Source organism: Carcharodon carcharias, chromosome 10 (assembly GCF_017639515.1).
Source record: "Carcharodon carcharias isolate sCarCar2 chromosome 10, sCarCar2.pri, whole genome shotgun sequence".
Taxonomy (NCBI): domain Eukaryota; kingdom Metazoa; phylum Chordata; class Chondrichthyes; order Lamniformes; family Lamnidae; genus Carcharodon; species Carcharodon carcharias.
The window spans coordinates 48,920,808-48,948,247 of record NC_054476.1 but is presented as its reverse complement, the minus strand read 5'-3'; the positions used below and the strand labels follow the sequence as shown (position 1 = coordinate 48,948,247).

Sequence of the window (27,440 nt, the reverse complement as noted above, 5' to 3'; positions counted from 1 at the left end):
TTCAAACTGTTCCACTCCTATTTTTAGGATTTTTTTTATTTGTTCATGAAATGTTGGCGTCGCTGGCTCAGCCAGCATTTATTGCCCATCCCCAATTGCCCTTGTTCAGAGGGCATTTAAGAGTCAATCACATTGCTGTGGGTCGAGAATCACATGTAGGCCAGATCAGGTAAGGACTGCAGATTTCCTTCCCTAATGGACATTAGTGAACCAGATGGGTTTTTATGACAATTGGCAATGGTTTCATGGTCATCATTAGACTTTTTTAATTCCAGGGAACAGATGACTACAGGTTTGCAGTTATATATTCTTAATTCTCCTTAATATTCTCATTGCAATCAGCTTTATCATTCTATGTTGTTCACTTAATATAATTGATCACTGGCACTGTTGCTCTGAAATGGATATTTTTTCAATAGAATGGTACAGATTATGGGGTGATATGACAGAAGTGTTTAAAATTATGGAAGAATGGGATGGGGTAGATATAATCCAATAATTGAGGCCAAGAGTGAGGACCATGAATGCAAGATTAAATGTAAGAGATTTAGAACAGAAGGCAGGAGAAAATTATTTACAGAGTTGTGAGACCATGGCATTCACTTCCAGGATAAGTGGTTGAGGCAAAAACTATGCTAACATTCAAGATTAGATTGGATAGATGGATAAAGGAGGGTTGAAGGGATATGAGAACAGGGTGAGTAAATGTGATTTATGCGTAGAAGGTAAATGTCGACATGGGCTAATTGAGACAGAATAAAAATAAAATACTGCAGATGCTGGAAACCTGAAGCAACAGATAAAGCTGGAAAAACTTAGCAGGTCTAACAGCATCTGTGGAGAGAAAAACAGAGTTGACGTTTCGAGTCTGTATGATCCTTTTTCTGTTTTTGTTTGAGACAGAATAGCCTATTTCTACGTTATGAATAATGTTTAATCACACGGACTAATTCTTCCCTCAAATTTTAATTCCTGTATCCTACGCTTTAATTGATTCTACGTATATTTATTTTTCCTTGTTCTAGGCTAGAATTGAAATATTAGCAACAGCCAAGTCTAACAAGGGCGTAACGAATTAATTCGTACACTATACACAAATCGGCAATATCAAAAATGTTAATAAATAGTTCTAATAAGAATTTTTGTCTTTTCATTGGTACGTCCTTATAAACAGATTGCTCGATGATGAGTAATGCGCAGTACATCATTAAAACTGCATTACCGAATCCGTTTTTGGAATTCAAAAGGGGAGAAACAAAAGTAACAAAAATCAGCATTTAAGCAGTCTTTATGTAATGAAGGAAAATGCTGTAGTTTCCATTGAACCAGAGATAGACGAAAAACATCCAGAAGTGTGCTTAAATTCCTCTTTCAATAAAAGGGTGTTGTTTTTTTCTGTCTGGATCTGCAATGCAATTATGTCACGATTGATAGTCTGCTGGCGGATGAAAAAAATCATTTCTGCCAATTTACAATCAACTAGAAAATTAAATGGGTATAACTTTGCATTATAGTTTTGTTTTTTTTCTTCTGCAGATAGAGAAGGAGTGCTGATTTAAATAGTAGTATTGAGCTGAAGTAAAAGATAAGAAATGTGTGAAGAGGGGAGGTGGTGCAGTCACTATGAGGCGGGGACTCGTTGTCTCTTTAAGGGGTGGTTTGTGTGGCGTAGCCCAGCATGCAATGCAGCACCACTCTAACGGCGCTGGCTCGAGCTGTGATGGAAGTGCCGTGCGCCGGCGCTAGCCCGGGCTGAAGGGTCGGCGCGAGCCGGAGCGAGAGGGAGCTCGAACCGGGAATCCAAAGCCAGTGGCCACCTGCCCGCCGCTAATATGACCGCCAACAACACTACCGCTGGCTGCCGCTTCGCCGATTACTTCGTCATCTCTGGTCTGGATCTCGAGACCGGTTTGGAACCGGACGAGCTCTCGGGTGAGCGTCTCTTTCGTTTTTCTATGTTATTCTCAATCTCTGTCTCATCATTGTGATTGGAGCCGAGGGAAAGCGGAAACTTCAAACCTCTCGGCTCCTGGCACATTAAAAATACACGGCCACTAATATTTCAGGAGAAGTATTTCGGAATCCGAGCGAATAGAAGATACGATTTGAATGATTTGATAGCTCTTTTGGTCCAGATAAAGGCAGCGTTATTACCATCTACTGTTGCAGGAAGTGATGATATAGAACTGCCTTTTGACAGTTCGCAATCCCTGCAAATGGAGTTCGCTTTGTCCACTCTATTTTACAGCATCACTTGGTTTGATATTTTGAGCCCGGTAATTAGGCACTTTCATTAGTGCGAATATTTTTTAGCGAGCAACATAACATATAGTTATTAGTCGTTAACTAGTGGTACAATTGTAAACAAAGACACTGTTTAACCTACAGCACCATTTATGGATTGCATTAATTCACTATCTTAATATCTTAACTTTACATAGATAACGAACACCATCTTTGTGTGGTTAACAGTTTCCTCTTTTGACCATATTAAATAGGTCATATACTATCTCTTTTAAGTGATTTACATGGCTTCTGGTGGATCTATTTTAAACTATGACCTAGTTTTATAAATTTTGAAAGCATTTTGAACAAAGTCCTGTTTGGCACATTAAAGTCTAGCTATTGGTAATACAATTAATCTTGCTGCTGATGTCCTATGTTTTTGGATATGAAAATGGTACAGCAACTAGTTGCTTTCTTTAATTTAATGAATCATATTTTGTGTGGAGTTTAACACATTTCTAATTTTAATATTAATTATGTGATACACAAAACTCTTTACCGTACTTCTAAGTTTATCAAGAACACTAGATTTTCTTGACTTTTTTGCAGATCCATATTTCAAAAAGTGTCTTAAATTCTCACACTGTTGCATCAGTCATACCTCCTGTGCATGAGCCCTCCCAATACAAAGAACATTGAATCATAGACTGGTAACAGCACAAAGAGGCCATACAGCACATTTTTCTTTTACTTGCTTTCAATCAGTTAGCTAAATGAAAATGTTCTTTACATTTCTAACACTACTTGTTTATGAATGAGGATTACGGTATGGAGGCATGCTCTTTTCTGAATAAACTCAAACTTTTTGTTGTGAAAAATGCTACTGTAGGCCTCAAAGGATTAAGTGCTGCAGTTTGAGCAGAAAGTATCTTTGTGTTGTAGATTGCAATGTGTGTAAGTTAATATGATAGTGCTTTCATTTTTTTGGTATGTTTTGAAGATGAACATTTTATAAATCTAATGAAGTAGTTGCACAGTTAGTTTTTCCCCGTGCAAATGCATAGTGTTTAGTATAATTAATGTTGCTTGAGGTATTTGTTATTTGGCATTGTGGGTGCTGTGCATCAATGTAATCTAGACAGTCTTGTAAACAATAGAGAGATCCTTAGAAAAGGGGTGGAGGGTGGGCTTGAATCGTCTGCATTCAGATTGTCCTTGGGGGTCCTTCCACATCATTTCCTCTCAAGCGAGGCTCGAAAAGGATGATGTCATTGTTACTGAAATTCTCAGGAAGACAGCAACGACTATATGTTTCTCTTGGGATGCTGCATAGCCAATCCTGGCACAGACTTTGGTATTTAGCTAAAATGTGACTGTGAGGATGAGCTTAGAATATGACTGGAATACCAGTGCCCCAAAATTAATAGTTTCTGAGTGAATGCATAAAACTGCTCTTGATTTAAACTAGTTTGAATTAAATGCTTTAAAATGTGCACAGTATATTCCTTCTGTGCATTTTTGTTGCTAGTTCATCTTACTGTGCATGGTGATTATAAATAAAATATACACAGTATAACCAAGCCCCTATTTTAATTCAAAAATTCTGATAAGAAATTAGTGCACAGACGTGTTTACCAGCTTTGGTTCTTTTGTCAGAGTATTAATGATTTCAAGATACATTCTTCTATAAATTGCTTCTGCATATTATAAGACATAAGGTATAGGAGCAGAAATTAGGCCATTCGGCCCATCGAGTCTAAGTTTCTCAACCCCATTCTCTCACCTTCTCTCCGTAACCTTTGATCCCCATACCAATCATGAACCTATCTATCTCGGTCTTAAATACACTCAATGACTAGGCCTCCCCAGCTTTCTGTGGCAATGAATTCCATAGGTTCACCACTCTCTGGCTAAAGAAGTTTCTCCTCATCTCTGTTCTAAAAGATCTTCCCTTTACTCTGAGGCTGTGCCCTCGGGTCCTAGTCTCTGCTACTAATGGAAACATCTTCCCCATGTCCACTCTATCCAGGCCTTTCAGTATTCTGTAAGTTTCAATCAGATCCCCCCAAATCCTTCTAAACTCCATCGACTATAGACCCAGAGTCCTTAAACGTCTCTCATATGTTAAGGCTTTTATTCCTGGGATCGTTCCCGTGAACCTCCTCTAGACCCTCTCCAGGGCCAGCACATCCTTTCTGAGATACGGGGCCCAAAATTGCTCACCATAGTCTAAATGTGGTCTGACCAGAGCCTTATAAAGCCTCAGCAGCAAATCCCTGCTTTTATATTCTAGTCCCCTCAAAATAAATGCCAACATTGCATTCGCCTTCCTAACTACTGACTCAAACTGCAAGTTAACCTTAAGAGAATCCAGGACTATGACTCCCAACTCCCTTTGCACTCCAGATTTCTGAATTCTCTCCCCGTTTAGAAAATAGTCAATGCCTCTATTCTTCCTACCAAAGTGCATGACCTCACACTTCCCAATGTTATATTCCATCTGCCACTTCTTTGTCCATTCTCCTAACCTGTCCAAACCCTTCTGCAGCCACCCCGCCTCCTCAATATTACCTGTCTCTGCACCTATCTTTGTATCATCTGCAAACTTAGCCAGGATGCCCTCAGTTCCTTCCTCTAGATCATTAATGTAGAAAGTGAAAAGTTGTGGTCCCAACCTGACCCCTGTGGAGCTCCACTAGTCACCGGCCGCCATCCTGAAAAGGACCCCCTTATCCCCACTCTCTGCCTCTTGTACCTTGCCTCTAACACCATGGGCTCTTATCTTACTGAGCAGCCTCCTGTGCAGCACCTTGTCAAAGGCCTTCTGGATGTCCAAGTAGATAACATCCATTGGCTTTCCTTTGTCTAACCTACTTGTTACCTCCTCAAAGAATTCTAACAGATTTGTCACGCATGAACTCCCCTTGATGAAACTACGCTGACTTTGCCCTATTTTACAATCCATTTCCAAGTATTCTGAAATCTCATCCTTAATAATAGACTTTAAAATCTTACCAACGACTGAGGTCAGGCTAATCGGCCTGTAATTTCCCGTCTTTTGCCTCACTCCCTTCTTAAACAGGGAGGTTACATTAGCGATTTTCCAGTCCTCTGGGACCCTCCCTGACTTCAGTGATTCCTGAAAGATCACCACGCCTCCATTATCTCTTCGGCTATCTTCTTCAGAACTCTGGGGTGTAATCAATCTGGTCCATTTTGATTGTTTTATCTTAAAAGATTCAATCTGGTCCAGGTGATTTATCCACCTTCAGACCTTTCAGTTTTCCTAGCACCTTCTCCTTGGTAACGGTCACCATATTCACCTCTGCCCCCCGGACTCTCTTGAACTTTGGGGATGTTACTCATGTCTTCCGCTGTGAAGACTGATGTAAAGTACCTATTCAGTTCCTCCGTCATTTCTTTTTTCCCCACTACTACTTCTCCAGCGTCATTTTCCAGCCGCCCAATGTCCACTTTTGCCTCTCTCTTACCCTTTATATATCTTAAAAAAAACTCTTGCAATCTTCTTTTATATTGCTGGCTAGTTTACCCTCATATTTAATCTTCTCCCTCCTTATTTCTTTTTTAGTTGTCCTCAGTTGGTCTTTGTAGGCTTCCCAATCCCCTGGTTTCCCACTGCTCTTCGCTGCATTGTATGCTTTCTCTTTAGCTTTTATGCTGTCCCTGACTTCCCTTGTCAGCCATGGTTGCCTCATCCTCCCGTTAGTATGCTTCTTCTTCCTAGGGATGAATTTTTGCTGTGTCTCCGAAATTACTCCCAGAAACTCCTGCCATTGCTGTTCCACAGTCTTTCCTGCTCAGCTCATCTCCCACTCAATTCTGGCCAGCTCCTCCCTCATGCCTCTGTAGTTGTCTTTATTCAACTGTAATACCGTTACATCTGATTCCAGCTTTTTCCTCTCAGAATTTACCCTGCAATTTATCATATTATGGTCACTTCCTCCTAAGGGTTCCTTCACCTTAAGCTGCCTTATCAAATCTGCCTCATTACACATCACTAAATCTAGAATTGCCTGTTCCCTAGTGGGCTGCACCACAAGCTGCTCCAAAAAGCCATCTCGTAGACATTCTACAAATTCCTTTTCTTGGAATCCACTACCAACCTGATTTTCACAGTCTACCTGCTTATTGAAAACCCCCATGATCACTGTAACCTTGCTTTTCTTACACACCTTTTCTATCTCCTGGTGTTTCTTGTGCCCCACATCCTGACTACTGTTTGGAGGCCTGTACATAACTCCCATTATGGTTTTTTAACCTTTGCGGTTCCTCAACACGACCCACACAGATTCTACATCATCTGACCCTATGTCATTTCTTGCTATTGATTTAATTTAATTTCTTACTAACAAAGTAACCCCATCCCCTCTGCCAAGCTGTCTATCTTTTCGATAGGATGTATATCCTTGGATATTTAGCTCCCAGTCCTGATCCCCTTGCAGCCATGTCTCCGTGATGCCCACCCACATCATACCTGCCAATTTCAATCCGTGCCACAAGCTCATTTACCTTACTTCATATACTGCGTGCATTCAGATACAACACCTTCAGTCCTGTATTTCCTGTCCCCTTTCTCATTGTCGTCCCTTTATCTGATGTGGTTGAACTTAAGATTCCTAGCTCTTTCCAAACACTCTGTCCTACTTTGTGTTCTGGAGAATTTAATAGCCTCTCCTGGGCTCTCCTTTCTTTTCAGTTTTTTCATAATTTTCCATGAAGTTGAATCCACCCCCTCACACGCTAACATGCTGCTTTGTTTCCCATTAGTCATACTTCTTGGAGTTTTACCTTTTCCTACCCCCCCACTTTCTAGTTTAAAGTCCTGTTGACCACCCTATTTACCCTTGTCGCTAGAACATTGGTCCTAGATCGGTTCAGGTGGAAACCGTCCCAAAGGTACAGTCCCTCCTGTTCCAATACTGATGCCAGTGCCCCACGAAATGGAACCCCTCTTTCCCACACCACTCCTTTAGCCATGTGTTTACTTCCCTTATTCTCGCATCCCTATGCCAATTTGTATGCGGCTCGGGTAGTAATCCGGAGATTATAATCCTTGAGGACCCGTTCTTTAATTTAGTTCTTAGTTCCTGATAATCCCCAAACAGGTCCTCTTTCCTAGTCTTACCTATGTTATTTGTCCCGACGTGGACCACAACAACTGGATCCTCCCCCTCCTTCTCCAATATCCTTTCAAGCCGGTCGGAGATGTCCCTCACCCTGGCACCGGGCAGGCAACATACCATGTGGGACTCTCGATCCTGCTTACAAAACTTGCTATCAATTCCCCTAATTACAGAATCCCCTTCAACTACCACTTTTTGCTCCCCCGTCTTGAATGGCCTCCTGTGCCATGGTGCCATGGTCAGCAGGCTTATCCTCCCTACAGCCCTGTTCCTCATCCACAAAGGGAGCAAGTAGCTCGTACCTGTTGGACGAGGTCAAGAGCTGAGGCTCTTCTGTTCATGAACGCAGGATCCCTCTCCCTGCCTCACTTGCAGTCACACCCTGCTGACCCTGACCACTGACCTAATTTGAGGTACTTAATCTACCGGGTGCGACCGCCTCCTGAAACAAAGCGTCCAGGTAACTCTCCCCCTCCTGGATTTGTCGCAGCATCCGGAGCTCAGACTCCAGCTGATCAATTCTGAGCCGGAGTTCCTCCAGCAACCAACACTTGCTGCAGGTGTGGTCACTGCGGCTCGCAATGGGACCTGCCAGCTCCTACATCATACAGCTACAGCACATCACCTGCCCAGCCATCTCGACTTAGTTAATTAATTTATTAATCAGCTTGCAATTTTTTTTTTCAAATTTGGTGCAGATTTCCTACCAGCCAATCAGGTCACAGCTTTCCTGTGATGTCACTTTTTCAATTTTGGCTTCAGTTACTCTGTGCCCCGAGGTCACCGCTCCAGTGCTCCTCCCTCCGAGACTGCTCCCTGGAGACAAAGCCGCGAATCCCCGAGGTAAGCTAGATTTATACTCACCGCTCCGGTGCCCCTCCCTCCGAGTCTGCTCCCAGGATTTACTCACCAATCAGGTGCTTTTTCTTTAAAATCCACTTTCAGAAGAGTGTCCCTTGCAGGTCTGGTGCACTCCTAAAGGTACTGCCTCTTGCCCTCTTTTTTTAGGTTTGAGGAGGAGGGAGGGATGGAAACACTACAGCAATGTAATGTTTGGGGCTATTCCGTTCTTTGACAGTGGGTCCTCCTCGATTCCCTCCTGAGTCGTGGTGTCTGCGGCGACTTCTCCCAGAATGCTTCAGTCACTTCTCACCAGCGCCCTCTGTTGGATGCTCTTCCTCCTGTTGAGTGCAAGAATCCATTCGAGTTATTTGGAAACAAATATCTGCAATAGGTCTACAGTGTTACTTTTAATATGGTGCATTTTGTATTTAGAAGAAAAGGAAAAAGTTTTAGAACTCATGGACACTGGCACCAGTACTGAGACAGAAATAAACTGTACTGTTGGGACAGGTTCCGCCTGAACTAGGCTAATACCAGAGTCTGAGCGGAAATGATAAATAGGGCGGCCAAAAGAACTTTAAACTACCACATGTTGGGGAAGGACTCAGGTGGAGAAGGTAGTATGTTGCAGTAATAGTTCTAAAACAAATGGAAGGGAAGAGAGCAATATAATAGTCAAAAGCAGGCACTGCAGGTAAAGGGAAAATTTGAAAGATGAAAAGTGATTTTAAAAAAGGAGGCAGAAGTAAGGAATGTGTCAGTAAAACGTTGGAGCAGAAGGACAGGATAGGGATGTGTAGCCCAAATAAGTATTCTTTACACAAATGCACTGAGTATAAGGAACAAATTGAACGAATTTCAAATGCAAATTTAACTTGGTGGGCATGGTATGGTAACCATTATCGAGACATGACTATAGATGGTCAGGACCGAGGCTAAATATATTAGGTTAGAAGAAAGGGAAAATGGTAGCAGGGAATGAGCAGCCTTGGGCCAAGACCTTTAGGGTGGGGGGCGGGGGCCGCTCGCCGACGCAGGATGACGTCGGATGGAACTCCCAATGTCACCCCGCATCATTTCAATTTTCAGGTCGGCGGGGGTGCAGCCGAATCAGCTGTGCGCCCGCCGACCTATGAATGGTCTCTTGAGGCCATTTAAAAAATAATTGAGATAATTAATGGACTGGGCGGGCAGGCCAGGAGCCCTGGCGGGCTTCAGAAAAAACATAAAACCTCATCCACAGGTGGGATGAAGTTTCATGAGGGTTTTTAAAATTTACATAAATGTATGCTTTAAATTGATGGACTTGTCCCAACTGATGTGACATTGTCACATGAGGTGACATGTCAGGGAAATTTTATTTTTGCATCTTCACCATTTTTAAATTTGGGGCCAATCTTCCTGAGGCAGCACTTAGCCTCAGGGAGATGAGCGCACTCTCGGCTGAGGGATTCCGCCCCCCCCCCCCCCCCCCCCCCCCCCCCCAAACCCCGCGCAGGGAGCACATAAAGCTCCCTGCCAGATGTCATGCTGGGCGGGCCTTAATTAGCCCGCCCATGTAAAATGGCAGTGTGCCCGCTGATCGGGGGCGCCGATCAGAAGCACCCCCGCCTGCGCCCACTCCTGCATTTATTACCTATCTCTAATTGTTCTTCAAAATGGTGGTGAGCTGCCTACTTGACCTGCTGCAGTCTATGTGGTTTAGGTATACTGACAGTGCTGTTAGGGAGGGTGTTCCAGGATTTTGACCCAGCAACAGCAAAGAAGGGTCATGAAGACTTGAAACGTCAACTCTTTTCTTCTCCGCTGATGCTGCCAGACCTGCTGAGTTTTTCCAGGTAATTCTGTTTTTGTTTTGGATTTCCAGCATCCGCAGTTTTTTGTTTTTATCTATATATTTCCAAGTCAGGATGTTGTGCAGCTTGGAGGGGAACTTATAGGTGGTGGAGTTTCCATGTCCCTGCTTTTCTTGTTCTTTTAGGTGGTAGAGATCATGGCTTTGTGAGGTGCTATCAAAGGAGCATTGGTGAGTTGCTGCTGTGCATCTTGTGGATGGTACACACTGCTGCCATTGTGTGCTGTTGGTGGAGGAAGTGAATGTTTAAGGTGGTGGATGAACTGCTAGTCAAGCAGGTTGCTTTGTCCTGGATGGTGTAAGGCTTCCTGAAAGTTGTTGGAGCTGCAGTCCTTCAGGCAAGTGGGGAGTATTGCATCACACTCCTGACTTGTGATTTGTAGATGGTGGACAGGCTTGGGGAGTCAGGAGGTGAGTTCTCATTGCAGAATTCCCAGCCTCTGACCTGTTCTTGTAGCCACAGTATTTGTATGATTGGTGCAGTTCAGTTTCTGGTCAATTGCAATCCCTAGGATGTTGATGGGGTGTTTGGAAGGGAGAAATGTAAAACAGCTATTAAGATTCCAGATTTATGTAAGGCTAACTTCAATGGAATCAGTCAGAGACTGTCCACAGTAAACTAGACAGCTTTTAATGGGTAAAATGACAGGAGATCAGTGTGACATGTTCAGAAAATAATTTTAATGTTATACAGAACCTTATACTTCTAAAGGGCAAGAGTTCGACTTGTTAAAAAAGCCAGCCATAGACAACTAAAGAGGTAAGAGACAATACAAAACTAAAAGAAAAACTATCCAAAAATCCAAAAATATTATAGATCCTGGAAAATGGCAATGGAAGGAATAACAGAGGGTGGTAAAATAGATAGTAAGAGCTACAAAAGGAATTATGAAAAGAAACTTGCAAAGGATGTCAAAATCAACACAAATTTTCACAATTAGTAAAAAGAGGGTGGTCAGGAGTAATGCCAGCCCTTTGAAAACTGTTAATGCTAATATTGTAAATGAAAATAAGGAATTAGCAGACAGATTGAACAATTAATTTGTGCCAATACAAATAGCAGAACATGAGGTTAGCATGACAGACATTTTAAAGAAACTAATATTGAAATGTAGACCGTGACTCACCAAAATCATTGTAACAAAATAAGTGCTGAACATAATAATGGCCATAAGAGTGACATATCTCCAGAAATAGATGATTTCCATCCCATGGTTTTAAAGTAGGTAGGTGTGGATATAGCAGATGCCCTTCCAAAGGTCTCTTGATTTAGGAACTGTTCCTTTTAGATTGGAAAATTGTGTATGTCACTATGCTATTTAAGAAAGATGAGAAAAGGAAACCAGTGAATTATAAATTGATGAACCCAGCACCTGTTGTAAGGAAATTACCAGGATGTTGCCTGGGCTGGAGAGTTTTTGTTATGAGGAGAGATTGGATAGACTGGGGTTATTTTCCCTGGAGCAGAGAAGATTGATGGGGTACATGATTGAGGTGTATAAAATTATGAGGGCATAGATAGCGTAGACAGGAAGGAACTTTCCCCCTTGGTGGAGGGATCAATAACCAAGGGAAATAGATTTAAGGTAAGGGGCAGAAGGTTTAGAGGGGACGTGAGGAAGAATTTTTTCACCCAGTGGGTGGTGGGAATCTGGAAGTCACTGCCTAAAGTGGTAGTAGAGGCAGAAACCCTCATAACATTTAAGAAGCATTTGGATATGCACTTGCGATGCCATAGCTACGGGCCTAGTGCTGAAAATGGGATTAGAATAGTTGGGTACTTGTTGAGTCTGCGCCAGTCAAATGGGCCGATGGGCCTTTTTCTGTGCTGTAGACCTCTGACTGTATAAGAATGTGCTTAAGGATGTAGTGATTGAACATCTTGAAAATTTTGAACAGAGAGAACCAGCATACATTTGTAAAGGTCATGCCTGAGGAATTTGATTGAATGTTTTGAAGAGATAACAATAGTAGATAGGGGAATGTCAATGGATGTTAATTATATGGACTTCCAGAAGGCATTTGATAATCCCTTGTAAGGGACAGTTAGCTAAAGTTGAAACTAATAGAATTGAAGGCAAATTGTTGACCTGATTAGGTGATTAGTCGAGTGGTAGAAGACAAAGTAGAGATAATGGATGTGTGTTGGGGCCTCAGATATTCGTTCAATTTATTAACAGCTTAGATGATGGGATAGAAAGCCACATATCCATGTTTGCCATTGGCACAAAGACGGATGGCATTATAAGCAGTGTAGATGGAAACTTAAAATTACAAGAGATACTAATAGATTAAGTAAATAGGCTAAACTATGGCAAATGGATTTCAGTGCAGGCAAATGTGAGGTCATCCACTTTTGACTTTAAAAGGATAGAACAGGGTACTTTCTAGACCACTAAAAATGAGAAACATTGGAAGGTCAAAGTGAGTTCTGAATAAGAATCATATTCAACCCGAAACATCAACTCTGTTTCTCTCACCACAGAGGCTGACAGAGCTTCTTGAGTATTTCCAGCACTTTGTTTTTATTTTGGGTCGTCTAAGTACATAGATCATTAAAATATCATGAGCAGATACAGAAAATAATCAAACAAGCTAATGGAATGCCGGCCTTTACATCTAGAGGATTCGAATAGAAGAGGCAGTGGGGGTTGGGAGCAGTAGAAGTTCTGCGACACCATACAAAGCTCTGCTTAGATCACACCTGGAGAACTGTGAGCAGTTATGGCCACCATTCCTTAGGAAGAATGTATTGGTCTTGGAGAGAGTGTAGTGTAGATTTATCAGATCTCTGGACTCTAAAGACTAATTACAAAAAGAGATTACAGAAACTTGGATTATATACCCTGGATTTTGGAAAATTAAGAGGTGATTTGACTGAAGTTCTCAAGATATTAAGGGGAACATATAGAGTAGGTAGAGGGAAACTATTTCTGCTGTCTAGGGCACCATCTAAAAATTAGAACCAAATATTTCGGGACTGAAGTTAGGAAGAACTTTGACATGCAAAGCATGATAGAGGTTTGGAACTCTCAGCAAACAGCAATTGAGCAGTTGATCAAATGTCGACTTTAAATCAGTGATATATTTTTGTTATCGAAAGGTATTAAGGTATATGGGACAAGGGCAGATGTATGGAGCTCAGTCACAGATCAGCCACAATCCCATTGAAAGGCTGCAAAACAGGCTCTAGGGGCTAAATGCTTGTTCCTTTTTCTATGTTTCTAGAACTCCTCTCATAGCAAGCCTGCCATTTTAGCAGTAAAATGGGGTATAAGTTGGTGTATCAGTTTGACTTAGTTTAAGGATTCAGGTACCATTCCAGGAACTGAGTCTTTGTTTGCCTTCTCAGGTAGACAACAGTCCCAAGGCACTATTTCGAAGAACAGGGAGTTCTCTCTTGTGTCCTGGCCAATATTTATCTTCGTCCAATGCCACTATCTTGCTGTCGCACTGTTATTTATGGAAGCTTCCTATGTGAAAACTGGTTATTGCATTTGTAAAACACTTTCATCTTTCCTACAGCATTTTCTTAATGTTCACTATGTAATTGACATTGGGAGTTTAAGCTTCTCCAAGCCAAGTTACTAAGAAACTTTAAATTTTTGTTTACTTTGTATGAAAGCACACATTCTCCTCATAAGATCGTTCTTTACTTACTTAAATCCAGAGGGTTTGGGTGTGGATTGGTGGAAACGTAGATACCCACAAGTGTGTATTAAGTGTCACGATCCTGTTATGGACCATTAACTTTTAAAGAAACAATCTGAACACCCAGTAATTAACTGATAGAACTATGTCACAATATTCTACCTTTTTAACAAAAACAAACGTTAGTGTATATATAAAGAGAAATTAAACAAAGCAAACATTAAAACTTATAGCATTCTACTTTTTTACTCCCCACAAGAATTCCCTTATCCTACGAAATCTTGAAGGTTCATTCAGTTTTCCTGGGACCAACCCCAAAGGTATGCAAAACCTTCTGGAATTTACCTTAATTCTCCTTCGTATTCCACCCTTGAGGTACAAATTATGTGGGGATCTTTCCATTAGCTTTGGCTAAGCAATCCTCAAATTTTCTTCGAAGACTCTGACTGTGCACTCCTCATCTCCTGGCTCTCATCATACATTGACTGTTTTTTTCCCAGTCTTCCCCTACAGCTTCTGTACTTCTCTTTCCAAGCTAACTATTCAACCTGACTGCTTTCTGCCACAAGGCTCTGTGAGGACCACTGTAGATTTCTTCCACTAGCTGAAAACTAGAGTAAATCTTCCAGCTGTGCAATCCAAACTGATATAGAGCCACACCCACATTCCATGTGATGAACATTGAAGATAGGGCTGCACTTCAAACAGAGAAAATTCTAATTGACTATTGCTTCCTCTTGGCTCTCTCCATCTGGTGAGATGCAGCCTACATCACGGCAAAACTGCAACTGCCTCTGCCTGTTCCCAGACTGAACTGCTGGCTCCTTTCTTCTGTTTGCAAACACGCACAGATAACTTAACTTAAGCAAAATAACTCTCTACCCACACATCCTGTTTCCATTACGATGTGGTATGCTTTGGGATGGGCGCAAACAGAAATGAAAATGAATTAATTTACCTGCAAAACAGCCCTTTGATTCTGTAACCCACATGAATAATTTACATATTTGATGGAGTTTTATTGCTCCCTCGCCCAGAATTGCTGGCCTTGTTAAAGAACTCTCTTCTTGATGACCTGGTTTTACCTTATTTTGATCTGAGGACTACATTCATAGTTTAAATCTTTTATTAAAGTAAGGGCAGACCTTCTGCCTCCATTACAAGCCCAGAGATGGCTTATTCATTATTCAAGTTTAACATTTCGACCTCTGACCTTGTAAGATAAACATAGATTAGCTTCTAATTGTAATTAACTCCGAGATTGTTTGAATTGCATTTACTCCAGGTTGTTTATCAGCTTCTCATTCAGATGCCCCCATTTTCTACAGTTAAAACTTTAATCCTTAAAACTAAGTTATATTCTAAAACCTATGAATAATGATCTAGATATTCGCAACCAAAGGAAAGGCTCAATTAATCAAGGGAAATTGTGCAGGTTTTGGACTTACAAATTATAAGTTTTTTTTGCTGCTTGTCTAGCAAAGACCATCCTACGCCTTATAACATTAGCTTGAAGAGTTATTTGAATCTGAGTATAAAGGTTTCCTTTTTGGAGTACCCTCAATTTCTTCATAACACTTCATTGCTCTCTCCTGTGAGACCAGTTTCATGCCTGTTTTCTTAACTGTCTCTGGGAGCTGAAAGTTGCTGTTGTGCCTTGGTGACCAAAACTGGATGTGCTTACAAATCTTGCTATTCATTGCTTGCCAACAATTTGGAACATGAATTTCTTTATCCTTATTTGCATTCCAGTACAGACTACTACCACCCAGTATACACGTTACTTTTGTATAACTGCTCTGTGTCATGATTGGTGATGGTGTTAAAAATCTCAGGAATGAGACAATGATGGGCCTTTCCTTTCAGGGATTGGACCATGTTTTAGTGTCAAATTATTTTCTATAACAACAACTTGTATTTATATGGGGGCTTTAATGTAGCAAAAATGCCCAAGGAACCTCATGCATGGCCAAAGAGCTAAGTTTTAAAGAGCAACTTAAAGGAGGAAAGAGAAGTAAAGAAGTGGAGAAATTTAGAGAGAGAATTCCAGAGCTTGGGGCCTTGACAACTGCAGGCATAGTCACCAATGGTGGAGCAATTGAAATTGGGGATGTTCAGCATGGCCAGAATTAGAGGAGCGCAGGTTTCTTGGAACGTTGTGGGCTGGAGGAGATTCCAGAGATAAGGAGCATTGAGGCCTTGGAGGGATTTGAAATCAAGGATGAGGATTTTAAAACTCAGGTGTTGCTTGACCAGGAGCCAGTATAGGTCAGCTAGCACAGGGGTGATAGGTGAACTGAACTTGGTACAAGTAAGGACACATGCAGCAGAGCTTTGGATGAGTTCAAGTTTATGGAGAGTAGAATGTGGGAGCAGCCCAGGATATCTTGGAGGGTTTTGGGGCTAGAGGGGGCTACAGAGGTAGAGGGGGGAAAGATTCACAAACAAGGATGATAATTAATTGTGTTACTTAACCAGAAACCAATGCAGAATTGGGTGTGAGTTAGAATGCAAGCAGCACAGCTTTGGATGACCTCAAGTTTACAGAGGATAGAATGTGGGAGGCCAGCCAGGAGTGCATTGGAATGGTCAAGTCTGGAGATAACAAAGACCTGGATGATAATTTCGGCAGCAGCTGAGCTGAGGCAGGGCATGTTGTGTTATTATATTTTACATATTGGCAAGTTCACTCATTTCAATATATGATAACGTAAATAGTTTCATCACAGGGCGTGATGAAATGTCATGTGATGCAGTAGCTATCTTAGTTAATCTGCACATGTGTAGCAGCAGTAAGAAGAAACTTCCTTTAAAGATCTGTGTTCAACCTCTATGTCTGCCCTTCTGGAAAGCAATAATGGTAGAGGTAGTGAGTGGACAGCATTAAGCAGCAGCTGAAAACAACAATTTACATCAGAACCAAAAACAAAAATTGCTGGAAAAACTCAGCAGGTCTGACAGCATCTGTGGAGAGGAAGGCAGAGTTAACGTTTCGAGTCCGTATGACTCTTCATCAGAACTAAAGAGAAATAGAAATGTGGTGAAATATAAGCTGTTCAAGGGGGGGGTTGGACAGGTGAAGCTGGATAGAGGGCCAGTGGAGGCAAAGGTGGGATTGCAAAGATGTCATAAACAAAAGGACAAAGGGGTATTGACGGTGGTGATATTAGCTAAAGGATGTGCTAATGGTGACATTAAGGGGTAGAAAGCAGGATGAGCAAGTGACAGGTGGCCCTAGTGGGGTGGGGGGAGGGGATCGAAACAGACTAAAAGGTGGTGGGAAAAGAAAGAGATAGTTCATGACCTGAAGTTGTTGAACTCAGTGTTAAGTCTGGAAAGCTGTAAAGTGCCTAATCGGAAGATGAGGTGCTGTTCCTCCAGTTTGCGTTGAGCTTCACTGGAACATTGCAGCAGGCCAAGGATGGACATGTGGGCATGAGAGCAGGGTGGTTTGTTGAAATGGCAAGGGACAGGAAGGTCTGGGTCATGCTTGTGGACAGACTGAAGGTATGATTTATATCCTGTACATTAGAAGCCCTACCTGAAGCACTGTGGCTGGATCATCGTTTTCACATCATAGCTAGACTGTGACTAGTGTAACCGAGGCGTACTCCTGGTTTTGCAAGAGCCAGTAAAGATAAATGGCGGCGATTTCATCTACAGAGTTCAGCGCAGCCTTACGTTTTGGGGTGCATTCCTTCCCACCATCACATTTGCTAACCTTGATGTCAGGGCCCCTCCTGTCAGCAAGCCAAAAGCCTGGGCTGCAGCAGCACTGCTTGGGGTGTGGCTCCTTCTCAGCTCTGCAGCCACTGCAGTTTGCTGCAATTCCTAAAGCAACAGTTGGTCCTTCAGGGAGAAACGAACAGAAGGCTGAGGCAATGTCAGCAAGATTTCTGAGATGAACTGGAAAGCATCCAGTGTCTCAGGAGAGTTCAAACTGTTCAGACAGAGCATTGAGCTACACTTCCGAGACCACGAGGTTGTGGATGTGGAGACACTAGCTATACAGATTAGATTGCCATTGGAAATGAAGGTTCATGCAGAATTAATGCCTTGGACATGTCTGAGAATGACCAGGAAAATCTGGCAAAGCTATGGGCAACATTGGAAAATTAGTTTAAGATTAAATGAATTTCAGGGTACACCATCTGGAATTCATGTGGTACAGACAAAGTCAGCAAATGCCTAGTCAACTTTATTAACCAGTGCAGGGAAAAGGCAAAGGAATGTGATTTCTTTGGCTGATTTCTCAGGATGAATTATGGAGTTGGCTACCGTTTCCATCCCCAATGAAACTTTCCAGAAGGACTTCCTGAAAAAGCTGAGAGGACACAGCGTGGAGAAAATATTACAGGATGGGTGCAGATATGAGGTAATTGTCATAGGGAGACAGTATTTGCAAGCCTTAGGGTCTGTAATGTCTGTAGGTACAATATCCAAGGCATCCAGGCAGAACAAGGTGTATGGTAACTGTGGACTCTCCCATAAACCACAAAGACACCTGGCATATGCCAGCACATGCAAAGCCTGCATGCTTAGTGGTCACGGGCAGTTTTGCAGAATATCCAGCAGCGGCAATATGGGAAGAAGCCAGAGAGGACAGCATTCAAACCACAGAAATATGCCACCCAGAGGCAAGAACCCTCCAGGAATTGCTGAAAGCACAGACCCATACATGAAACGGGGGAATGTCTGATGAAACTGGATGAGGTGGATTGAAGTGAAGACGTTACATAGAAACAATTATTTTGTATGTTAATCTTCGTGGAACAGGTCAGTTCTTCTGTTAACAACAGAAGCTTTCGCAACGCTCTAGATTGTTTGCCCCACCGAGCTTGGCAGACATAGATTTGAGCGTGAATGTTGACGCAGGTGTAAGTGCCAAAGCTCTACTGTTCTGTATTTTCAAAGACTTACCACAAGGCATGGAAGTCTGTGGTCAAGCCCACTAGCTAAAGCTTAGGGCATATGATGGTTTGACAATAAAGTGCCATCGTTCCCTAGTCCCGGAATATTCAGGAATGGTCTACTCAGATGTTGTACATAGTGGATGTATCAGGATCAGCAGTAGCAGGCCTGCCAGTGTGCAGCCAACTTAACATGGTCAACATCTATGACCTGACGCAGTCTAAGGACCACAGCAGCCAAAACAGATGCACACCCACAGAATCAATCAGGATACCTTTTTATTGTGCCAAAGATGCTGAAGAAACAATATGACTGCTGTGTTCCTTATGTTCCAGTTCACAGCAGTGAGCACCCAGAGAAATAGGAGCAAGCCAAGGATAAATTCTTGGGGGACACCAGAGGTAATGGCGTGGGAGCAGGAAGATAAGTTTTTGCAAGTGATTTCCTGGCTATGTCCCGATAGACAAGGGAACCAGGTGAGATCAGTCCCAGCCAGCTGAACAGTGGTGGAGAGGCAATGGAGGTTGGTGTGGTCAGCCATGTCAAAGGATGCAGACAGTTGAGAAATCAAGAATGAAATAGTTTACTTTTGTCATAATCACATGGGATGCTATTTATGACTTTGAGACCTGAGGCAATTTCTATCCCAATTTAAGACTAACACAACAGGGAATTTTTTTTTTTTTTTTGCAGTGTGGAATCTTTTGTTGCCCTTTAATGTCAGTTAAGTTAGACGAAAAGCTATTTTCTTTGGTGTTTAAATATTATACATGATAATTTGGTAATTAATATTTTTGTCTAATTGAAGTTTGCTATTTAAATGAATTATGACCCCATTGGCAATGTTTTAATTTTCATTTACATGACTTAGATCCAAACTCATAGTTAAGCACTACGTACATGGATAAAATATTACCAAAATGGAAAGAAAATAATGTGCATGGAAATTCAAAGACTTTAGGGGGCCTTGATTGATAATAAATTGAAGCTGACACGAAAATGCTAGGCGGCAAGTCAGATGTAAAAACAGAAAATGCTGAAAAGCACTCAGCAGGTGAGCTGGAGAGAAAGTTAACCTGTCAGGTTGATTAGGATGCAAGTAAAATTCATTATTGAGCTGAAATAGTGAGGTAATCTTACCATTTTATAATTCATTGCTGCAACGGCATTTAGAATATAGTGTACATTTCCACCACACAAAAAAGGTATTACAACTTTGAAAGGATGCTGAAGAGAGCAACCAAAATGATTGAGGAGATAGAGAGATTGGATTATGAGGAGCGATTATGTAAATTGGGCAGGTTCTCAATGAATAGAGAAGGTTGAGAGGTGATATGCTGCTCTTGGGATTCTAAAGAGACTAGATGATGTAAACCATGACAAGCTATTTCACCTTGTCTAGAACAATACAACCAGAGGACATTCCCTGTGCTTGAAGGAAGAGACAGTGGAAGCAATTAGTATTGATTCATTCCAATGCATATTTGATTTCTTTGAGCAAATAGCATTTTCGTATATATGATACATTATGTGAGTAATGTGAGACAAGACATGTGGTAATTGTAGCATGCTTGGGAGGAAAAGGGTGACTTTGGGCCTATGGTTCCCGAAGCTCTCTACCACTCGGTTTGTTGTTCACCAATGATAGCATTCAATCTGTATCAATTAGTGAACATTTATTATTTGGGGAAGAGAAACAAAAAGATGAGGTGTTCTTGAGAATTTTATTCCTGTTGTGATTTTTTTCTTATTTGCAAGCAACATTTTTTAATGTCCTGAAAAGGCCCAATATTGTATTTTTCATTTTTAGGAATCTGCATGGCATCTCACATTGGAATTGCCAAATGGTGTTAAGTTAGGGATAGTTTATAACTATAATTTGTTAAGTCTAGGTTCTAAGCACAACTGCTGTTTAAAAGAGCCAACACAGGAATAATGGGCTGAATGACCCCTGTGTTGTAATTTTCTCTTATTCTAGGTGCTAAAAAAAATCTCCAGTGTTTGCTGAATTGGCAAAGTTTTTGATGACAAAATTAAAGTGAGCAAAATTTGACTTTGTCATATCCTCCTAACCTTGATCTCAACCATCAAATGCCCCTTTGGAAGATTCACAACTCTGCAAAAAATTTCATACCAGCAATCTTTTTGTCTTTTCTGGGATTCCTAATTTGCGTTGTATTACAGACGGGTTTGTTCATATTTATTGAGATTTCCCTTTGTTTACACCAAATCCATTTTAACTCCAAAGAAGTGAGAAACTGATGTATTTATGATTTTAATCATAAAATATTTCCCCAGTGCTGTGGGTCTTTGTGTATCTATGAGGAACTGGGTGGAGATTGCCTTTCACAACTAAGAGTTTGAGCAAGGCAATGTGCTAATTAACTAATTAACTTTGCTGCATCTTGGTCTGTTCTGATGCTTTGAAGTAATTCCAGATTAGGTACATAATAAAATTGGCGGAGTTGGTCAAGTTGAAGAAGGTCGGATATGGAAAATATGGAGTTTTAAGGTTTGATGATGTTTGATAAATAGGTTACTGCACCTTGTATTTGGTATTTTTCTCGCTTTCCAGCGAAGAACCAATTGTACTTTTTTGTACAATTGCAAATCTGTATCGGTGACTTGGATGAAAGGACCAAATGTGTCATGGCTGGATTTGCTGTTGACACCAGGATAGGTAGGAAATTAAGTTGTCAAGAGGTATTAGGGAGTCTGCAGAGGGATAGAGATAGGTAAATGAGCGGGCAAAAATTTCACAGATGGAGTACAATGTGGAAAATGTGAACTTGTCAACTTTTGCAGGAAGAATAGAAAAGCATATGCTATTTAAATAGAGAGAGATTGTAGAACTACAGAGGGATCTGGGTATCCTGGTACATGAATCACAAGAAGTTAATATGCAGGTACAGCATGTAATTAGAAAGACAAATGAAATGTTGCTGTTTATTGCAAAGGGAATGGAATATAAAAGAAGGGAAGTTGTACTGCACCTGTGTAGGGCCCTAGTGAGCCCACATTTGAAGTACTGTGAACAGTTTTAGTCGTCTTATTTGACAAAGGATATAATTGAGTTAGAAACAGTTCAGAGAAGGTTCACTTGACTCATTCCTGGGGTGAAGGGCTTATCTTATGAAGAAAGGTTGAAGATGTTGGGCCAGAAGAATGAGTGGTGATCTTATTGAAACGTACAAGATCATGAGGGAATTTAATAGTAGATACTGGGAGGGTGTTTCCTCTTGTGTGCGGGAGTGGGGAGCTTAGAACTAGGGGACACAGTTTGATATGAAGTTTCCCTTTTAAGATGAGGAGAACGTTTTTTTTTTTGAGGTTGTTAATATGTGGAATTCACTTCCCTGGAAATTGGTGGCGACTGAATCATTGAATTTATTCAAGGCTGAGTTAGATATATTTTTGTTGGACGAGGGAGTTGAGGGTTGAGGAAGTTGAAGACATCTGGGGGGACTGAAACTGGTTGAAACCATATAAAAGGTCGCAGAACTCAGATGATGATCCCAGTGGTGCAGTGCAGACAGGGTGAAGAAGATAGAGGCTAGATCCAGAAGCTGAGAATAGGTCAATATACAGTTACTGCAGCGGTTTCTGTTTCTTGAAGAAAACATTGGATCAACATCATCCAGATCGTCATAAACAGAGTTGAGGAGGTTCTGCAGATGTGCACCATTTTCTTGGGAAAACCGTGCCCATGGACTTGGGTTGGTTGTGCAGTGCTGTAAAGTTAAACCTCAGAGAAGAGGAGCTGAAATTCTTCGTGATAGAGGACTTTTTTAATGGAGTTTGAAGACATGTATGCTGAGTGGACTACCAAGCCAATTTGTAAGATCTGTCTTAGTTGTATCTACCATTTAATGTGTAACTTATAGCTTATAATTCATGTTTAACTTCGGTTGATTTTGGGTTTTGCAGTATGGGTCGATATCCAAGATAGTACTTAGTGTTTGCTTTGTTTGACTCTTGTACAGTAGAAATTCTTTGTTTTGAATCAGGAATCTTGAATCACTCCTTTAGTAAATAACTGGGATTTTGGATTTCTTTTTGTTTTAATAGAAGTTACTGGTCTTGACCCAGATCATAACAAGTATATCAAAGAGATTACAAGGAAGAATGTTAGAGGGTAAAAATCAGAATTTTAAACAGTTTAAGAAAATGAAGTTTGACATACCTGGTCTGTGTTTTTGTCAATTCTCTACTTTGTTAAGAAGCTTGCACCTTTCCTACAGGAAACAAAAAATGCCTCAATTAAAAATAGCATTTAGTGGAAAATAGAGACCATTGTAAGTGAAGCAGAGACATGGGGGGAGGAAGTGAGAAAGCAGGCTTTGATGCTGGAGTGCTTTCGTACAAGTACAGAAGTGGTCAGACTTCCTCCATACGTTATCAATAGAGCGCTGTTCTTTTTTGAAAAAGGAATTCTGTACTACCCAGCATAATTCAAGTTATGATTAGGTGATTATTTGAATAAGATGACCTTTTAAAAAAATGCTCCTTGGCTAAATGTGAATGGATAATGAAAATAAATTAAAATCAGAATAAAGATAAATTAATCCTGAAATAGAGTTGCTATTCCCAGTATTTGTGTCATTCTCTCTCTTCCCCTTTCATGACTTCTCTATGCAGCTTCTAGATTATGCCTTCAGATGTAAATAGTGTGATTTTTCTTTTTATTGTGTAAGTTTCTTTTCCCATTATTTTACCCAATGCAAAGTATTACAAACAAAACAAAATTGTTTCAGGCCTTTAAGATACCTGAACTGCATTTAGTCACTCAATTTCTATTTTCTCTCGGATGATTGCTATTTTCAAGTTAACTCTTTTTTTCGTATTTATTGGACAGTCCAGTCACCCTCGCTGATTTGCAGCAGTTTGAGATCCTTGAGAATAGGAACTATAAATACTGCACTATTAAAGCTGGATTGAACCTGTACTATGTCAAATATAAGATGAACCTTTTGAAGGGAAAATGGAGAAGCACAATGCAGGACTGAGCCAATAGCTGGCAAAAGTGTGAATGTGTTAGAATTATGCAAGTTGAATGGAAGAACATTTCTTCTCCCTGGGAAGTTGAATAACTTTAGTCAGTTGTACATATTAAGATTTTTGCTATTGTTTTGCCCTTGAACTTTTCAGTGTTTTTTTTTCTCTGTCACATATTTTTCTTTTTTCACTGTTAGGATGTTCCCTTTGCATTTTCCCTTTCCTGAAGTCATTGAATCTTTTGGAGTCTGGTTTCATGGGTGTCAGCTGCTGGTCGCTGCCTTGACCAAGTTATTTTTCTTATCTATGTTGGTGGGCTATATGGCTTCATGGATATTGAACCTGGGACCTGCATGGTTTGTATGGCTCATAAGACTGGCCACCATTACCAGCTGAAAAACAGAAAATGAGCTTTATGTTTTTGGCTATCAGGTTTGCTTTGTCCGGCAAATGCTAGCTGCGCCCTTGATATTAACACATTAGTTGATGCTTGAAACAATATAGGCAGAGAGACCGATTAGCTGAACAAACACTGGTGGTTTATTGGAATTAAGTACAGAGCATTAACAGCATGTGTACTTCTTCAATCACCTCCAGCTCTAGACTTAGTTCCCCAAGAAGCCCGTGCTGTGTAGCGATTGGTCAATACAGTCACATGGTCAACTAGCTACATTCTCTTAAAGGTATGTAGCACTCTACCTCATCACTCGCCTTTTACTTGAAAGTACAATTGACAAGTATCACAACATCCCAATTATTTACATGAATAACTATTTACAAGTCAAGTCTCTCAGGAGGCTTCCTTGGACATGTCGAGCATCGTTGCTCAATGGCCCTGGCTGGCTTTTCTGAGACCCCCTTCTTGGGTCAACTGTCCACTAGGCTTCTAAGTTTGTGTCTTTGACCTTCCCTGGCCCAGCAGGCCCCACTGGTGCTTCCAAATCGTGTGATGTTTCTTCCACGTGCGGTGCAGACTCAAACACAAATGATGATGGCATTCCTTCTTGTGGAACTGTCTTGTCTTCTCTTCTCTGGAGATGATCCACTTGTCATTTAATTATTCGGCCGTTTACTGACACATTATAGGAGAGAGGTCCTGTCACAGCACTCATTTCGCCTAATAGCCAACTGGGCCCATTTCCAAAGTTCTTTGCGAGAACTGTGTTTCCCACCGTGAAATTTCTTTCATGATTATGGTCATCATGTATAGCCTTCTGGGCCTTTTGGCTTCTCTCCATCCCCCTAAATTCGGCCTGATAAGAGTTAGACGGATGTGGACACATCTCTTCATTAGTAATTCAGCAGGGGCAATATCAGTGGTCGTGTGTGGCGTTGTCTGGTATGCGAACAGGAATCGTGACAATCTGGTGCTGATGGAATCCCTGTCCAGCTTTTTCATCCTGGATTTAAGTTTGGACTGCCCGCTCAGCCAAACCATTAGAGGCAGGGTTATTCCGTTGTGAACCTGTAGAACTCCCTGCTGGCAGATGCAGTCCCATTGTCTGACACGAGCACCTCTGGTAACCGTGCACCGTAAAACTCTGTCGCTCATGGTTTACAGTGGCATCAGACGTGGGTGACCGAAATTCGTAGACATCCATCCACTTGGAGTGGGCATCTATTAGTAAAAGGAACATTGTGCCCAAGAAGTTGATGTGGAGGCGCATCCATGGCTGCCCTGGCCATTCCCAGGGGTGCAAAGGAGCTAAGGGGGGGTAGCTTTTGTACCTGCTGGCATTGAAGACAACTTTTGACTAGGGTCTCTATGTCTGCATCCATCCCCGGCCACCACAAGTAGCTGCACGGTAGCGCCTTCATCCTCCTAATGCCAGGGTGAGTGCTATGTAATTCGGCTAGTAATGGCCTTCGCCCTCTCGGGGCCATGATAACCCTTGCTCCCCAGAGCAATATGTCGTCCTGGTAGGTGAGCTCATATCTGCAATTGAAATAGGGTTTCATATCATCAGATTTTTGGCTTTCCTGACCATCTGTTCAAGACCTGTTCCCGGACATGAGATAAAAGTGGATCTCGGCTTGTCCACTCATGGATTTGTTTGGCCTGGACAGGGGAGAAATCCAAAATATTTAGTACCAAATCAAGTTCCTGGGGAATTGGGACTTTCACGTTGTTATCTGACAGGGGGTAGCGGCTCGGCGCATCAGCATGTGCGATCTGGCTTCCCAATCGGTGAATAAAAGTGTATTCGTAAACAGCCAATATCAGTGCCCACCACTGGATGCAAATAGATGTGATGGGGGGTTATCACCTTATCCTCCACAAATAATCCCAGCAGAGGCTTGTGGTTGGATATAATGTGAAAATGGCGACTGTGGAGGTATTGATGGAATTTCCGAACACCAAACACAACAGACAAGCCCTTCTTTTCAATTTGAGAATATCATCGCTCTGCAGCACTGAGCGTGCGGGATGTATAGCCAATGGGTCATTCAGAGCCATCCCCAACTCCATAAGGGGATGTGTCACAAGTCAAAATCAATTCTTTCTTTGGGTTAAGGTGGACCAGTAGGACCAATGATCTTTGTAACTGCTTTACTTTTAGAAATGCATCCTGGTGCGGAGCTTGCCAAATCCATTTATAGTTTTTCTTAAGCAATGCATATAATGGAGCCGGTTGATAGATTTGGGAGGCATCTCCCATAGTAGTTTATCAAGCCTAAGAAGGCCTTTAGTTCTGTAGTGTTTCTTGGTGCAGGCGCCTTGCGAATAACCTTGACCTTTTCTTCCAAGCGATGTAGCCCCTGCATGTTGGCCTTATGACCCAAGTAAATTACCTCTTTGGCTTGGAAAAGCCATTTTGCTCACTTCAAGTGCACCCCCGTTTGTGAGAAGCGTTTCAGCACCTCTTCCAAATTAGCTAAGTGTTGTTTGTCAGTTTGTCCAGTGACTAAGACACCATCCAGATAAACAATGACATGGGGCAGTCCCTGAAGCAAATTTTTCGTGGTACCCTGGAAAATAGCACATGCCGATGAAACCCCAAAGGGTAGTTGAGCATATTGATACAATCCTTGATGTGTATTGATGGTAACAAATTCCCTAGAGCCTTCTTACAACTCTACCTGCTGGTAGGCGTGGCTCATGTCAATGTTTGAATATGTGATGCCCCGTGCCAATTTCGAGTATAAATTGTCAATCTTTGGTATCAGGCCTCTATCAATTTTGGCCACTCTGTTTACAGTTAACTTAAAGTCACCGCATATGCGAACACTTTGGTCTGGCTTCAGTACAAGTACAATGGATTCCGCCCACTTGGAAAATTGCACCGGTTGTAAGATATCCAGTTTATCCAGCCTGTTTATCTCGGTCTCGACCTTGTCCTGTACAGCATAAGGGACTGGTCTGGCTCTGATAACTCTGAGGGTTGCGTTAGGGTCTATATGGATTTTGGATTGTAGCCCATGAATCCTTCCTAGCTCGTCATTGAAAATGGAAGCATACTTTTGTAACAACTCCTGTAAGTTTCTTGTTCTGGTTTGAAAAATCTCAGCCCATTGCAATTTAATCTTTTTGAGCCAGTTGCAACCAATTAAATTGGGGCCCGCCCCAGCTATTACTATAAGGAGTAAATTTGCATACTGATCCCCATAGTGCACCAGGACTTGATATACCCCTTTCACTCTTATTTCTTTACCCGTACATGTTTTTAATTTAGTGTCCAATTCTTCCAATTCTTCCTTAAAGGATAGACTCCTTTTACTCAAGTATCTGAATTTATGTTCTCCTATGACAGACACTGATGTCTAAGTATCGACCTCCATCTTGATGGGTTGTTCATTGACTCTAATGACTACCT

The 27,440-nt window shown here is 41.6% G+C and overlaps 1 protein-coding gene across 5 annotated transcripts in view; it reads left to right on the top strand.

Annotated features, from left to right (window-relative positions):
• Positions 1 to 1,721: 1,721 nt before the first annotated feature.
• The window catches only part of LOC121283128 (DENN domain-containing protein 5A-like), a 337,338-nt gene continuing 311,619 nt past the window's right edge, over positions 1,722 to 27,440 (top strand). For all 5 annotated transcript variants that reach the window (XM_041197268.1, XM_041197266.1, XM_041197267.1 and 2 more), the window contains exon 1: positions 1,722 to 1,932. In XM_041197268.1, coding sequence (XP_041053202.1) covers positions 1,833 to 1,932 — 100 coding nt within the window. In that variant the 5' untranslated portion in view covers positions 1,722 to 1,832. The remainder of the gene's footprint in view (positions 1,933 to 27,440) is intronic.